We start from the raw sequence: 14,132 nt of genomic DNA on the forward strand, positions 1-14,132 counted from the left end.
TGTCTCCTGTTGCACTGGTTGAGCTTAATTTTCAGAAATCAGCTAAGCCTGAGGTCAGTAATGCTACTGTAATCTCTCTGACTTTCTGTAGCTGATATGATACATAATGAAGCATTTGTACAACTGGGAGCAAAAAGCCAGCCCACTTTGTTATCTGATTCGATAAGAAATGTTTAGTCATATGCAAATAAAAAAAGTGAATTGCTGAGTATAAAAAGAAGTCACACTGAGAGAGAGGGAGCTTGCGGTCAGCAGCCACTTCTGCAGCCCCTCGTCTGAACGGCACGATTCCCGGCACAGCCCCAGGCAGGGCAGAGCCCAGGCGTGAGCTGGGAGGACTGTCCTCCTCCCATGGCCGCTCCTGCAGGCTTTCTCACCCGGCAGGACCACAAGCCTCTTCTGTGCACACACAGGGCTCAAAACCAGATTCTCTGCTTGGTGTACACTTTCACCTTGGGGAGAGGAAAGAGCCTGGGTTACAGCAGAGCCAAGAGGAGGGCCGAGTCCCACCCAGCGAGCCAAGGCTTGGCACCTGCTACCAGCCCTTGGGTTTGTGTCCATCCCCTGTGCAGAAGTGGAACATCCAGGACAGTGGATTCCCAGTTACCCAGGTCAGCAGGAGGCTGAGGGATCTTGGGTCTTCGGGGAAGCCACCAAAGAATGGGGCTGGGCAGGATGAGCTGTGCTCCGCCCCACGTGGATGGTCCTCAGCACTACCCCGCACTGCAGGTCTTCACCCGCAGGCACTGGAAGTGGACTGCTGGGCTCGATGCACAGCACGGGGCAGGATTTGACCACAGCTCTTTGGGAGCACCTCTCCAGCCCCATGACTGTACATTCACTGTGGTGAGAGGTGTAGGACGCTGCCCCATCGCCAGGGCTGTGACCCTGGGACAGGATGCTTTCGCTTCTGTCCCTCCGGGGAGGGAGGATTTCTCTTCTCCTTTGCATTGAGCCTAACCCAAATTCCTGGGCTTGGGTGCAGAGGAGTGACTAGGGGTGACTAACTCCAACAAGAATTTTACCAGGAGTGATTAAGGGCTCTGGGCTGCCGGCAGTGATGACAAATCTTAGAAACTCAAGCCTGTGCTTTGGCAGGATCTTTTGTTGTTTGAGGTTGTTTTTTTTTAATATGGTCCTTTTTATTACTTTTCAACTGTACAGTGTGTTCTCAGATGGTATATTTGCAACTGCATGTTTTTTGATCATGACCATCATTTTTTTTAGATAACAGAACAGTGAACAACTGGGCGCTTGGCCAGTTCTTTAGCCTTTGAAGCAAAGGGAAACTCTGCAAGAGGGTTTCTCCAGAGCTCTCTAAAAGGATTTTCTGTGACCATATCCCCCTAACTCAACCACCCCTCTGACCCTTACTCAGCACAGCCTTTGATGCTGTGAGTTGTGAGCTGAGTGCCCCAGCCAGAGAGTCCCACCATCACCTTGCCCCAGGGAAATTGTTCAAGCTCTCTCAAATATCCCATCCCACTGCACTTTCCGTCTTTCCAAGAGGCATGTTTAGGCCCATAATAACATGCCCTAAATGCCTACTGCAAATTAGCAAGCAAACTTTTGGGCTGTATATTTCCAAAGGGGTGACTGCCAAAATGAGACTTTGGGGTAAACCAGAAGCCATGCGGCTCTGCTGCAGCGAAGCAGCCAGGACCTTTGTCAGCAGCGCAATCCTCAGGAAAAATCACAAGGCAAGCTTTAAAATAATGAGATTATTTCCAACCATTGTAAATGGTCCATCCTTTATCTTTGCTTTCTGGCAAATAAAACCTCTCAGAGATTTTTCAGTTTATATTTTCAAGCCTTTTCCCTACACGCTGCAGGGCTAGAAACCCTTGTGCTGGAGGTGGTAAGGGAAAGCAAGACTCTCCTATAATCCCTTCAATCCCCCGCATGCTGGGTTTTGGGGGCCACCTGGCCCCCAGGTTATTTGGAGCTCCATGCGGGCTCACCAGCCCAGGAAAGCAGAGGTCCCGGTGGTGTGGCAGGGAGGGGAGGTAACATTAGTGGCTGGCTTGGGGTCCAGCAGGTTTATCCCCCTTTTGTGGGACAAACTGTTCTTTCTGGGAGCAATTCAGCTTTAAAACTATTGCATTCAGCTTTGAAAAGGACTTGCATTGTGTAACTTAATCGCTGCGGATCTGAAAAATAAGGATCCTGCCTAAAACATAAAATTTGGCACCAAGGGTTAATTAGACTTGGCTTTGCTATTTCTCTGTGCTGAATCAGCTCCTCACCCTCCTTGCTGGTAACAGCATGGCTGAGACAGGCCATGTCCTCCAGGGAGACGGGCCTTGAAGAGGTGGTCTCCAGCTCCAAAAAGACGCACTGCTGTTTTCATAGCCTCCCACTGCTGTCCCTCCGCTTGCAACCTGTCAGGCTCTCACATTATCACGCACAAGCACCGCATTTTGCAAGCATATTTGCTATTACAGCAGACAGGAAGAGATTAAGTGAGTGCTATAAAACTAACCTCCGCATCAGTCAAAAGAAACAAAAGCAAAAAATAACAGGGTAATCAGATGCTCTTATGAGGAGGACATGCTCAAAATTACTTCTCCATCCCATTACAAATGCTTAGAAACTGCACAGCCTTTCCAGCACAGTGAGATTTTAAAGTGGCTTAATGGGCGTAAGGAGTTCAGAGCTGATAATGCTACTTCCAACCTTTTCCTTTCGCTGCATGAAAATAGGTAGTGGCTATTGACTGGTGTAAATTGGCTACTTTTAAAGCTGTATTTGCTGGCTTAGATGTGCTAAGAGTCTCTCTACAGGGTTTTCAAGGCCTGAATGTCATGTGTGTCGTTAAGGAGGGGATATATTGAGTTTCTTCAACAGAGGACCGGTTCCAGTGTGTGCCCTGTGTGCTGGAGAGCTGGCCTAGGAGCAGGGACCTGCTGCAGTAGAGCTTTATATCCCAATTGCTGGGAGGAAAACCAGGGCTGCCGGAGGGTTGTTGGTCAGTCCAGACAAACTTCTCACTTTGTCTTTTCTTTTTCTTTCAGGACAAACTGTTCATGATGTCAATCAAAAAGGAAGGTGCCCACAAGAAGTGGGCTGCCCTGAAGGAGAAACTTGGGCCCCAGGAGACCGACCAGTCGGAGGCCAACCTGGAAAATGCAGAGCCGGAGCTGTGCATCCGTCTCCTGCAAATGCCGTCGGTGGTGAACTACTCCGGGCTGAAGAAGCGGCTGGAAAACAGCGATGATGCCTGGATGGTCCAGTTCCTGGAGCTGTCCGGGCTGGACCTCCTCCTGGAGGCCCTGGACAGGCTGTCCGGGCGAGGAGTGGCCAGGATTTCTGATGCCTTGCTTCAGCTCACCTGCATTAACTGTGTGCGAGCGGTCATGAACTCCCACAAAGGCATCGAATACATTGTCAGCAACGAGGGATACGTCAGAAAACTCTTCCAAGGTGAGAAGACATCTTCCTGCTTCATCCATCACATGTGGCATAGGGGGCACTTTCCCGTTGCTTATCCTCCTGCCCTGCACCAGGCTTCTTGCAAATTGTTGGTTGCAACTGATTAATGAGATACTGTTTTCTTCTTTAAAATAGTACTGCTTTGAAATCACATTGCCCTTGCCACCCAATTCTACTTCCACACAAATATCTTTATAGTTTACTGAGAAGCTGGGGATAAACCCAGCCTTAGTTGTATGCAGGCATGAGAAGTCCTCAACCCTTCAGTTGTCAGCAGACATTTGCTATTTAGTCTTTGTGAGCCCCAAGGGCAGAGGGAGAGGAATTGAAAGGGCTTAGAGACTTGTAGCCTGTAAAGAGGAGGGAAGGTGGCATGGTTTAGACTCAAGAGAGCCCATTCTCTGCGCTGCTCCCTCTGTTCCTTCTAGAATATGGTAGATAATGCCACTCACTCTCTCCTGCCTTTCACTTGGCTTGTCATTAGGTATGAAACTCGTCAGAGTATCTCCTAGGACTTATTGTACAGCACTTAATGACGGTGGTGCTGGGAGGATGACTTCTGTGCTACTTCACAGAGCTGAGATCACAGCTGTGCCCGGAAACCCTTATTAATAGCTCTTTAAAATGCATTTAGTTTGAAAGCTACTTTGCCCCCCTCTTCAGCTTTGAAGTCCTCTTCCTTCCTCTCCACCCTGTATTTTCTTAACCAGTGTGAAATATAGAGCTGGCATTTTTGTGCTGTGAAAAACAGGGCAGGTACCCTGGGCTTTTCAGAGGTCAAGCTTCTTTGTGGACTAATAAAGGAAAAATAAGATGGTCTAATCCACTCCTCCCAACTCCCAGGGATCACAGAGAAAGAATAGTGGAAAAAAGGGAACATAAGGGGACTGGTTACAACAATTGGCCTACTTGATATGCATAATGGGTGCTTCTGCACTAAAAATAAGACTCATTAATTGAGGAAAATGGTTCATCTGCTCTTCTGGAAAATACCCATATGTGAAAATGGGAAATAAAATGTGTGATTGTGAGTGCTGAGATCTTGGCTGCTGTTGCAGTGCACCACTGGTACATGGAAGAAATGAACACGTACAAGCAGCACCAAAATGCCAGTAGGGTACCTGAACCAGCATTAACTGTTCCCACTAGAAGTTACTACCAGGTATTGCTGTTGGGATGGAATATCTATAAATTGAGATATTTTTCTTTCCATCTTCCATGTACTGGCTCCACTCCTTCCATCTTTTTTCTGCCACTGGTCATAAGCCATGTAGCAGAAGACACTGAGATTCAGAACATGAATGTTATTATAAATTCTTTTTTGTTTTGGTTTGGTTTTCCTCCAGCACTTGACACAACTAATGTCATGGTCAAAAAGCAAGTATTTGAGCTCCTGGCTGCACTGTGCATTTACTCGTCAGATGGCCACGCTTTGGCTTTGGATGCCCTGGACCATTACAAGGCAAGTGTTGGGCTGAAGCAGGAGGTGCAGCTCTGCTCTGATCCATGCAGGCAGATCCATGTACCACAGAAAAGGGCTGGGAATGAAGGTCATTTTGAATCATTTTGGTAAGAGAAGCCGGCATTTATAAGGTGAAAACTGTAGGAAATTTGGCCTGATCAGCAGAAGTCCATGGTGCTGCTCTGTGACTTGTCTGGACAGATGACTGCCAACCACAAGGTCCTTTTTGACAGGAAAAGCACTACCAGATTAGCAAAATAGATAGTGCCACATCCATGGGTTTCACTGGCCACAAGCCCAGGTAGGTGCATCAGTTATCAGAAAGCGTAAAGGGATCCAAGAGGAGTTTCAGTGACTTTCTCTGTCAACCAGACCCTGCTCCATGATGGAGGAGCACTGCTTTTACCTGTATCTTCACGTCTTGTGGACAGTGGGATAAACTGAGAGGTTTTAAGTTGCTAATTCCATCTGAGAGCCTGCACCAAAGTGGTAGACGTTCCTGAACTGTCTGAACAGAAATATCACTTGTGTTATTAACAGAGCGTGAAGAACCAGCAGTATCGGTTCAGTGTCATAATGAACGAGCTCTCCAACACAGATAACGTGCCATACATGGTGACACTGCTGAGTGCTATCAATGCCATCATACTGGGGAAGGAAGAGCTAAGAACAAGGACACAAATCAGAAATGAGTTCATAGGTAAGGATGTTTGTTGCACCTGACTTTCTCTGGAGAAAATCAGTTGCGAAGCAGTTTTATTTTCAGGTGTATCCACAAGGTGACTAAAGAGGGCTGCAGAACAAAACTGCAAATATTAAACCCAGACTCTTTTTTTTTCTTTCGGTCTCTATTCTCTTCAACAACCTTTCTGTAACCAGATTTTTTTAACTTTGCTGCTTTCCCATAGCTTTGATCTTTTCTGAAATCCCAGCAGCACTGTATCACTTGAGCTTCTTCAATACTTTTCTATAACCAACCATCTTACATAGCCACATTTCCATACTTTGCAACTCCTCATAAGAGTAGATGAGGTTTCTTTGCCCTGTGTCTACTCAGTTGAGCCACAGAACCTGCCCTGTGATTCAGAAGTACTTTCCAATGGCTTGAATACCAGGATCCTAGGTACCATTGTTAGGATTCACCTCACATAATGCATATATCCGAGCTGGTGAGCCTGGGCTCCGTTTCTCTCTCTGGAAAGCAAGGGAGATTTGACTGCACCGTTCATCTGACTGATTTTAGATGTCTAATTCAGAATGAGGTGACTCGTGCCCCAGAAGTGCCTGTATCCCTCAGTAACTCCAGGGGGATGCTGCAGTGGTTCACACAGCTGCAGACATGTATACCATGGGTCTCTTCATTTACCGGATGACCCTACTCACTTTGACAGATCCATCTGAAGATATTTTCACTTATTATCTCTGCAAAAAGTGTATATGAGCATAACATTATATAAAGATCATGATATATCAGTGCCAAGTAGCTCATAATGCCAATATATCTCTTTTTTTGTTCTTCCAGGACTTCATCTGTTGGATATTTTAGACAAGCTAAGGTAAGGATCATTGTTTAAATTTTCTTTTATAAATGAGATTCACAGTAACATAGCTGTGGAAACTTAGTACTTATCAGCCTTCGGTTGTGTGAAGTGAAGTGTACCTGGGTGGAGTGGACCATATTAGTGTGCACCCCTTATAGGGGAACCGGAGGCATTAGGCCAGTGTTAAGATGCTCTTGTCAGCCCCCGTGTCACGGGGACAGCTGTTGGCACAGATGGCATTGACAGAGGCTCTGGGCACAGATGGAGCAAGGCTCAGCGACATCCTCATTGAGGCTGCATTCTGGACTGAACCTGAAGTGATGCTGTGGGCTCACTGAGCAGCTTGCTGTGCCCAAACCCCTTCACTGCTGGTGTTGGTCTCAGAAGTATCCAGCTAAGACACTTTACTAATGCATATCCAGATGGGCATACCTGTCTTCACAGTTTCTTAATTTAAAAATGATGTTCTGTCAGAAACACCCATGATAAATTCTAGAATGCATTATATGTGAATTGCAGTTATCCATGTAACTGGAATTGCTTCATTCAACCCCATAAAAATTAGGGAAGAGACCATCTTTCAATACTGACACCTAGCAAGGGTAGAGTTCCTGCACTGAGTGGTCTTGAGAGTGCTGAAGAAGTTGGCTTTAGAGTGTTCGGGGGTTTTTAATCCAATTTTGAGTAACAGAGAAGGAAGTTTTTCAAACAGAAACATCATTGGAATATTTTCAATTTGTCTTGACTTTAAAAAAAAAAAAGGTGGTGGTCCAGTTTCAAAAAGGTAGAAATGCCACTCTGTTGTTACACCTCCAAGGAGAAGTCCATACAAAGCACACGCTGGGCCAGGTTATGCCATGAAAAGTCCCATTCATGTGTATGTGTCAACTGTAGAAACAGGTACATTTAGTTCAAGAAAGGATGCACTGATGGCATTTGATCCTTCATAAATAAGGTGGAATTGGGTACTTTCACCACCGACTGGCTGAGTCTGAGAGGCAAAGAGATAAAAGCCATTTAAACAAAAACAGTCATCTGAAAATCAGTGAAGGGCTCTCCAGTGAAAATGAATGCTGTAATATTGCAGAGACATAGAGGAAGAGGATCTGCTTATCCAGTGTGATACATTTGAGGAGTTCAAGATAGAAGATGATGAGGAATTATTAAAGATATGTGATGGGATAAACATGAATGATCATCATGAGGTCTTTTCATCTCTCTTCAATAAAGTAAGTAGGCCCTCACGTGGGGCGCAAAGTCATGCAATGGCAAGGTTAACACACTTTGCTTGGAACCAGCCTTGCTGTGACAGGAAGCTGCCCTGTGTTCCAGGTGAGCCGCTCTCCAGTCTCCATCCAGCTGCTGTCCATCCTCCAGAGCCTGCTGCACTTGGAACCGTCTCATCACTCCAGCCTCCTTCTGTGGGAGTCCTTGGACGCGGTAGTGAACAGAGCCCTTTTGCTCGCAAATGACAGTAAGAATGACGTATCCATCCAGGCTTGCACTCTCCTCTTGTTTTCCCTGTCCCATTCAGTGCCCACAACAGTCCTTCCCAAATGCATAAGAATAATCTACAGGACTTGCTAAGAGGTGAACAGAAGCTGGGACAAAGCTACACCTGCTGCACAGGATCAAGTCTTGATGCAAAGCCCCAGCTATGTGGATGCCAGTGAGAGCTGGCCACATTTATCAGTGGGCTCAGGATTCATGGTCTCACTCTGATGCTTAAGCCTTGAGCTTTGAGTGATGGGAGTGAGGGGGAATCTGTCCTCATTGGCATCTTGCTGATGGTGCTCGCTAGTCTTGCTTGCAGGCATGTTCAAAACAGTGTTTATGGGCCAGGACCATGGGAAGGAAATTGCCTGGAAGATAAAAGTGCAGTTGTCTAAAGTGACACCAGGGAGTGGGCTCTGTGGCTCCAAATCTGCTGCTTGGCGAGGGTTGAATAGCGTGAACCAACCTTTGGGCCCCATCCCCTTCTCTGACCCTGACCCATTTCTCTAGTCCAAGGTAACACCGTTGAAGAAGTCATCGAGAGGCTGTTATCTATCAAGAAACTTCCAAACAAGCTAAAGCGAGCTGAAAACCGGCTGTCCGGGAGTGCAACTGGAGGCGTCCAGGCTGAGCTAGAGCCATGTGCATGTGCAGCGGGATCATCAAACCCCTCCAAGGCACCAGCACCTCCTTCAGGGCCACCCGCCAATGAAAAGATCTCGTCCTCCCAGCTCACAGCCTGCTCTGCTTTGCCGCAGACATCTAACCCTCCACCCAACACTGCTCCTGCCCCAGCACCTCCACCCCCATCACCTCCACCCCTGCCCTCTGGCACAGCAGCAGTGACCCCCACATCCCCCATGATGAATGCACCTCCAGCCCCTCCGCTCCCTGGCACCCCTCCACCCCCACCTCCATTGCCCGGCATGGGGGGCATCCCTCCCCCTCCACCCCCATTGCCCGGCATGGGGGGCATTCCCCCCCCTCCACCCCCATTGCCTGGCATGGGGGGCATCCCTCCCCTTCCACCTCCATTGCCCGGCATGGGGGGCATCCCTCCCCCTCCACCTCCATTGCCCGGCATGGTGGGCATCCCTCCCCCTCCACCTCCATTGCCCGGCATGCTGGGCATCCCTCCTCCTCCACCTCCATTGCCCGGCATGCTGGGCATCCCTCCCCCTCCACCTCCATTGCCCGGCATGGGGGGCATCCCTCCCCCTCCCCCTCCATTGCCTGGCATGCTGGGCATCCCTCCCCCTCCACCTCCATTGCCTGGCATGGGGGGCATCCCTCCCCCTCCAAGCGTCCTGCCTGGCATGGGAGGAGATCATATAGAAGCCATGGTGGCCTCCCAATTCAGCTGCCCTCTTGGCTCAGGCAGGCTTCCCCGGAAGACAGTGAAGACGCCAACGTTGAGAATGAAGAAGCTGAACTGGCAGAAGCTGCCCTCAAACGTGGTGAGAGGTGGGTGCTTCTGCCATAAAGTCACTGCAGCTTTAGGGGTGACCCAGGGGAGAAAACACTGTCTTTGAGTTTGTCAAATGTGGTTGACTCCATTTAGACACTTCACAACCTCCCCTTCTGACCTGCAGAGCTTAAGTAACTAAAAGTGGCATGAAACTACTAATGTAATATAATAACCATTCCAACTAAATCAGTCATTTGGAATAGCTTGTTTATAACTAAAATACTTTGAAATTAAAAGAAAGGGGAGGGATAGGAATATTTCCCTAATCCACCATGGCATGCCTTAGGCTTGAGTTCTCAACAGGCTCTGATCTGGGTTCCCCAGACTTTCATTCTCCAGTTCATCTATACTTGCATCTGGGTATATTAAAGTCATGAGTAAGAGTGCAGGTAAGGATCACATCACAGTTCAAGAAGGACACTGAAAGAATTGGAGAGCCATGAGAATCATTGACTTGTCTCTTGATTTTTGGGTTACATTTCCCTGTCGTAGTGGATCCAAAGAGAAGCGTGAAATGTGAGAAGAAGCCAGGACAGGCAACGTGAGCTTTGTCCTAGACAAGCAAGGCATTCACTGCATGGAAGTTGGAATAGGTGAAGTCTAAATAAGGCATGTTTTCAATCACAGGAGCAGTTAATTGTTGGGATTATTTCAGTAGAGACTTCTACAGGCACATCTGGGTGATTTTTTTTTTAAAAAGAAGATGTTTAAGAAAGTGCAGTGGGAATTAATTCAAGCAGTCCCATAGCCAGCATTATATAAGGAGGCTCGATTATAAAATGAAAAATGGAGGAAGGTCACAGTCAGAAAATGGCCAGGTTGTGGCCAATCCCTCAGCTAGTATGCAAGGAAGCAAAAATAACACCAGCCATGGGACTAGGAAAGAAATGGACAAAGTCCTTCTCATGATGATCCGGTTTGCCCGCTGTGGAGGAGAATGCAGTTGTATAGGGAGGGATGGGGCTGTAGCGCCTCTGTGTGCCCAGTGCTGCATCCTCTTACCCCTGCATCTTGGGGTAAAGCACCAGGTTTAATTACCCTTCAGGGCCTTTGGAGGCGGCTTGTGGGACTTGTCCCTCCTCAATAATTAGCATTTGTTCAGGACTCATATGTCTCTTCTTATTTCATTCATCTTCTGAGAAATGTCCCTTCTAGGAACTCGCATTGCCCCAAAAGCCAGAAGCTTTCGGTTTTCCCTGTAGCCAGTCTGAACACCTTGTCTTTTTTCAGAAAGTCACTCAATGTGGGCTTCAGTGAGCAGCAGCAGCGAGGAAACTATAGAGCCCAATTACACGAGCATAGAGCAGCTGTTTTGCTTTCCACAACCAACGCCCAAGGAGAAAACGGCTGCACCAGTGAAGGCAGAACCGAAGGAGGTGAGGAGGTCCCTCTCGTTCTTACGAATAAAGATCACTGCAGTCAGCTCATCTAATACGAGATATCTTCTTTTTCTTTAATGAAGATCACATTTTTGGACTCCAAGAAAAGTCTCAATTTGAACATATTTTTGAAGCAATTTAAATGGTAAGATATGGCCAATTTTCATGACAGTTGACAAGACTTTGAGCAGGTTTTGCATAGGATCTGGAAGGTCCTCATGAAATCTATTCTAGCCAATGCACATTGGTGGTCTGTGTTACTGAAACACCTGAACATTTCCCAGTTTGTCATACGCTGTCTTTAAAATACTGAGTTTAGGGGTTTAATTATGTTTTTACATACAACATCCCCATATGTTGGCAAAGGTGTTACATCTCCAAGTTACAGATAAAGTTGTGGCACAAACTCTTAGGGTGACCTAGGCTGTGAGACACCTCTGGAGGTCAAATCCCTTCTCAAAATAGGGCCAGTGGCGAAGTTAAGAAATAAATTTTCTTTTAAGGTAATCAAATGCCCAGAGACAGAGATCTGAGTTGCAGGATTGATCTCTGGCCTTGAGTCATTTGATCTGGGCCAGAAACAAAATCTGGGACACTGCAGGAATCCAGGTCCTGATTCTAAGTTAATCATGGGGACATATCTTTCCTTTTGGATTATTGTGGCTGTCACCAGGGAAAGCACAGAGCACTTGCACAGATACATGTCTCAGTAGCGTGTGACTGTGGAAGAGTGGTCTTTGGGTGATGGCTGACTCTGCTCCTCTTCCCTGCAGCTCCAATGAAGAGGTGGCTGCCATGGTCCAAAATGGGGACCGGACCAAGTTCGACGTTGAGGTTCTGAAGCAGTTGCTGAAGCTGCTGCCTGAAAAGCATGAGGTCAGGAGGAAAAACGGTACCCTTAGATCACAGGGCTGAACACGCAGTGCAGTCCTGAAGTCTTGATTCTTTGTTTCTCATTAGATGGAAAACCTGAAGGCCTTCAAAGAAGAGAAATCAAAGCTAGCAAACGCAGATCAGTTTTATCTTCTCCTCCTTCAGATTCCCAGGTAAGGGTGTTGGTCATGAACTTCAGCCCAATCTTTTTCTTGGTTTACCTCTGGGAAGTTTCTTTATAGGAGCCTCACAGACAGACACTGATGGATATAGCTTGTGGATTCCCCCTTCCACCTTACAGCATCCTTACATCCCTTTCCCTGTTACCCTTAGATGAAGGGCTGTTGCTGCTCCAGCACCACCTGGAGGCAGCTCTGAAGTAGCAGGAGCTGGCCCAGACCCAGGGTCAGACCTGCCCACAGAGGCCCCATAACTTACTGGAAGGCAATGCCAAATGCAATGCCAAGAAGGGGGAACCCATATCTCACATGGTGGCCAGTCTTCTCTTTGCTGATCACAGTGTGTCGGCAGAAACTACACCCCCACTGATCCCCAAGGCAAGCAGCAGCCCCTCACCTCCCTCCACAAGCCACAGACACTGGCTTGATGTAGATGTGATTGACAGCAATGTTGTGGAGTTGTCAGACTTACCGGTGATGTGGGAAGAGGGCCACTGCGCAGTCCAAGATCACAGTGCCTTTAAGCTTTGATTCAATCTCCGTCCTTAGCTACCAGCTACGCATTGAATGTATGCTGATCTGTGAAGAGACCACTGTTGTGCTGGACATGATTCAGCCAAAAGCTGAAGCAATCCGGAGAGCCTGCGAAGGTAGATGACCTGACCTTATTTCTGGATCTTATTTATGACAGGAAGCTTTAAACCCGCCAAAACTCCCCTAGAGCTTTGCAACGATGCTGCCCAGCCCCCAGAAAACTCCTCTGTCGTCCATTCACTGGTTCGCTGCAGAATACGGGATGCAGCTTTAGGTATCTCCACTGAGGGTCAAAGCCCTTAATAGGACCGGAGATCATTTTCCCTCACCCTCAGCCCTCTTTTTGTGCAGCAGATGTATTCTTCTGAGACACTTTGAATGGTGAAGCATTGGAAGCTCGTCAGCCCTTTCAAAGGAGCTGAGTTTAAACAGCAGAGCTGCCCCAATCAGCTAATTCATCCAGCATTATTTGCCATGTTAAGACCTTCACACAGCAATTTTCTCTGCTGCCAGAAGAGCACACCCCAAACTTCCCCAGAAAATAGTGATGCTTTAGTTTTTCCCTGCTTACAAATGGAACCAGGAGAAAAAATTTGTTATTTTGGCTATAAATTGCTGATGCTCCAGTTTTGTGAGTACATGGAGAGATTATGCAATACGTTTTGGCTTCCTGTGGCAGAAACCTCAGGTCCCACTCTGCTGAGAGCAGGATGGTCTTCTTGGCGCTGTCAAGTGCTGCCTGTCCTACAGAGCCAGTTCCCGCAACCCCTACCAGGGGTTTCTCCAGCTGGCATTACAGCAAAAATTAAAAATAAGAAATTGAAGCTTCCCCCCAAAAGTGTCTTCCCAGCAGCCCAGTTGTCCTTTTGGAGCTGTTCCTGCCTCAAAGCTGAGTGCTTCAGAAAGCACACCACTGCAGCACCTTGTCATAAGAGCAAGGACAGGGACTGTACCCTTCATGCCCTGATAACCACCTCTACCATGCGAGACCAAGAACAGGGCAAGGGTGTCTGGTTTTAGCAGCTGGCAGGTAATCACAGGGCTGTCAGAACTGGCTTCACTGCACAGCTGAACAGAGTCTGCAAGATTAAAATTGCAGCCCAGTTACCCTCGCCCACACCAGGGTAAATCAGGGTACTTCCAAGGAAGGCAGTGAGTTGATGGCTGTTAGTGATGGAGGGTCCAACTCCAGGTTATTTTCCATTAGGAATGAGAGGCCAGATGTGAAGAAAGAAAGAAAAGTAAGTCAACAAAAGCTTTTATAACTTGTGGAATTGAATCTATGTAGAATCAATCTCTCTGCAGGTTGGGCCATTGGGCCGCAAAGCTGAAATATCAGATTTGGTTTGGTGGAATTCAGAATCGCTATTTCAGTGCAGCTTAGGAAATGTTCTGGTGTAACAGAGGCTTTTGTATAAGTCCTTTATGTTTTTCAGATCTTCTGAATAGTCATCGCCTGCCGCTCTTTTGTCAACTGATTCTCAAAGTTGGAAACTTTCTGAACTACGTAAGGACTTCTTTTGTCTTGTCCTCCCCCGATTACAGTATGTGGATGATCTTGTTTAGGGTTGTAACTTGAGTGGACACAGAAGTTACATCTGCTTTCTTTCTATCTTGTAGGGAAGTCACACGGGCGATGCCGATGGGTTTAAAATCAGCACTTTACTCAAACTAACAGAAACCAAAGCAAACCAAACCCGCATTACGCTGCTCCACCATATTCTGGAGGTACCACTGCCAAGTCCTGGGCAATAGGGAAGGGGGAGGATT

The 14,132-nt window shown here is 47.3% G+C and overlaps 1 protein-coding gene across 6 annotated transcripts in view; it reads left to right on the forward strand.

The window, feature by feature from the left end:
• Positions 1-14,132, forward strand: part of INF2 (inverted formin 2) — a 43,439-nt gene that overhangs the window by 15,601 nt on the left and 13,706 nt on the right. For 5 of the 6 annotated variants that reach the window (XM_087747866.1, XM_087747871.1, XM_087747872.1 and 2 more), the window contains exons 2-15: positions 3,015-3,423; positions 4,779-4,894; positions 5,435-5,594; positions 6,417-6,450; positions 7,523-7,664; positions 7,768-7,909; positions 8,440-9,393; positions 10,628-10,773; positions 10,860-10,921; positions 11,550-11,652; positions 11,737-11,822; positions 12,378-12,478; positions 13,799-13,869; positions 13,983-14,090. In XM_087747866.1, coding sequence (XP_087603992.1) covers positions 3,027-3,423; positions 4,779-4,894; positions 5,435-5,594; positions 6,417-6,450; positions 7,523-7,664; positions 7,768-7,909; positions 8,440-9,393; positions 10,628-10,773; positions 10,860-10,921; positions 11,550-11,652; positions 11,737-11,822; positions 12,378-12,478; positions 13,799-13,869; positions 13,983-14,090 — 2,622 coding nt within the window. In that variant the 5' untranslated portion in view covers positions 3,015-3,026. Of the gene's footprint in view, positions 1-501; positions 612-3,014; positions 3,424-4,778; positions 4,895-5,434; positions 5,595-6,416; positions 6,451-7,522; positions 7,665-7,767; positions 7,910-8,439; positions 9,394-10,627; positions 10,774-10,859; positions 10,922-11,549; positions 11,653-11,736; positions 11,823-12,377; positions 12,479-13,798; positions 13,870-13,982; positions 14,091-14,132 lie in introns of those variants that run through there. The other variant, XM_087747869.1, reaches the window with a different exon arrangement.

This window comes from Nipponia nippon, unplaced genomic scaffold (genome assembly GCF_047370975.1).
Source record: "Nipponia nippon isolate SJK-2023a ecotype South Korea unplaced genomic scaffold, ASM4737097v1 scaffold_11, whole genome shotgun sequence".
In the NCBI taxonomy this organism is placed as follows: domain Eukaryota; kingdom Metazoa; phylum Chordata; class Aves; order Pelecaniformes; family Threskiornithidae; genus Nipponia; species Nipponia nippon.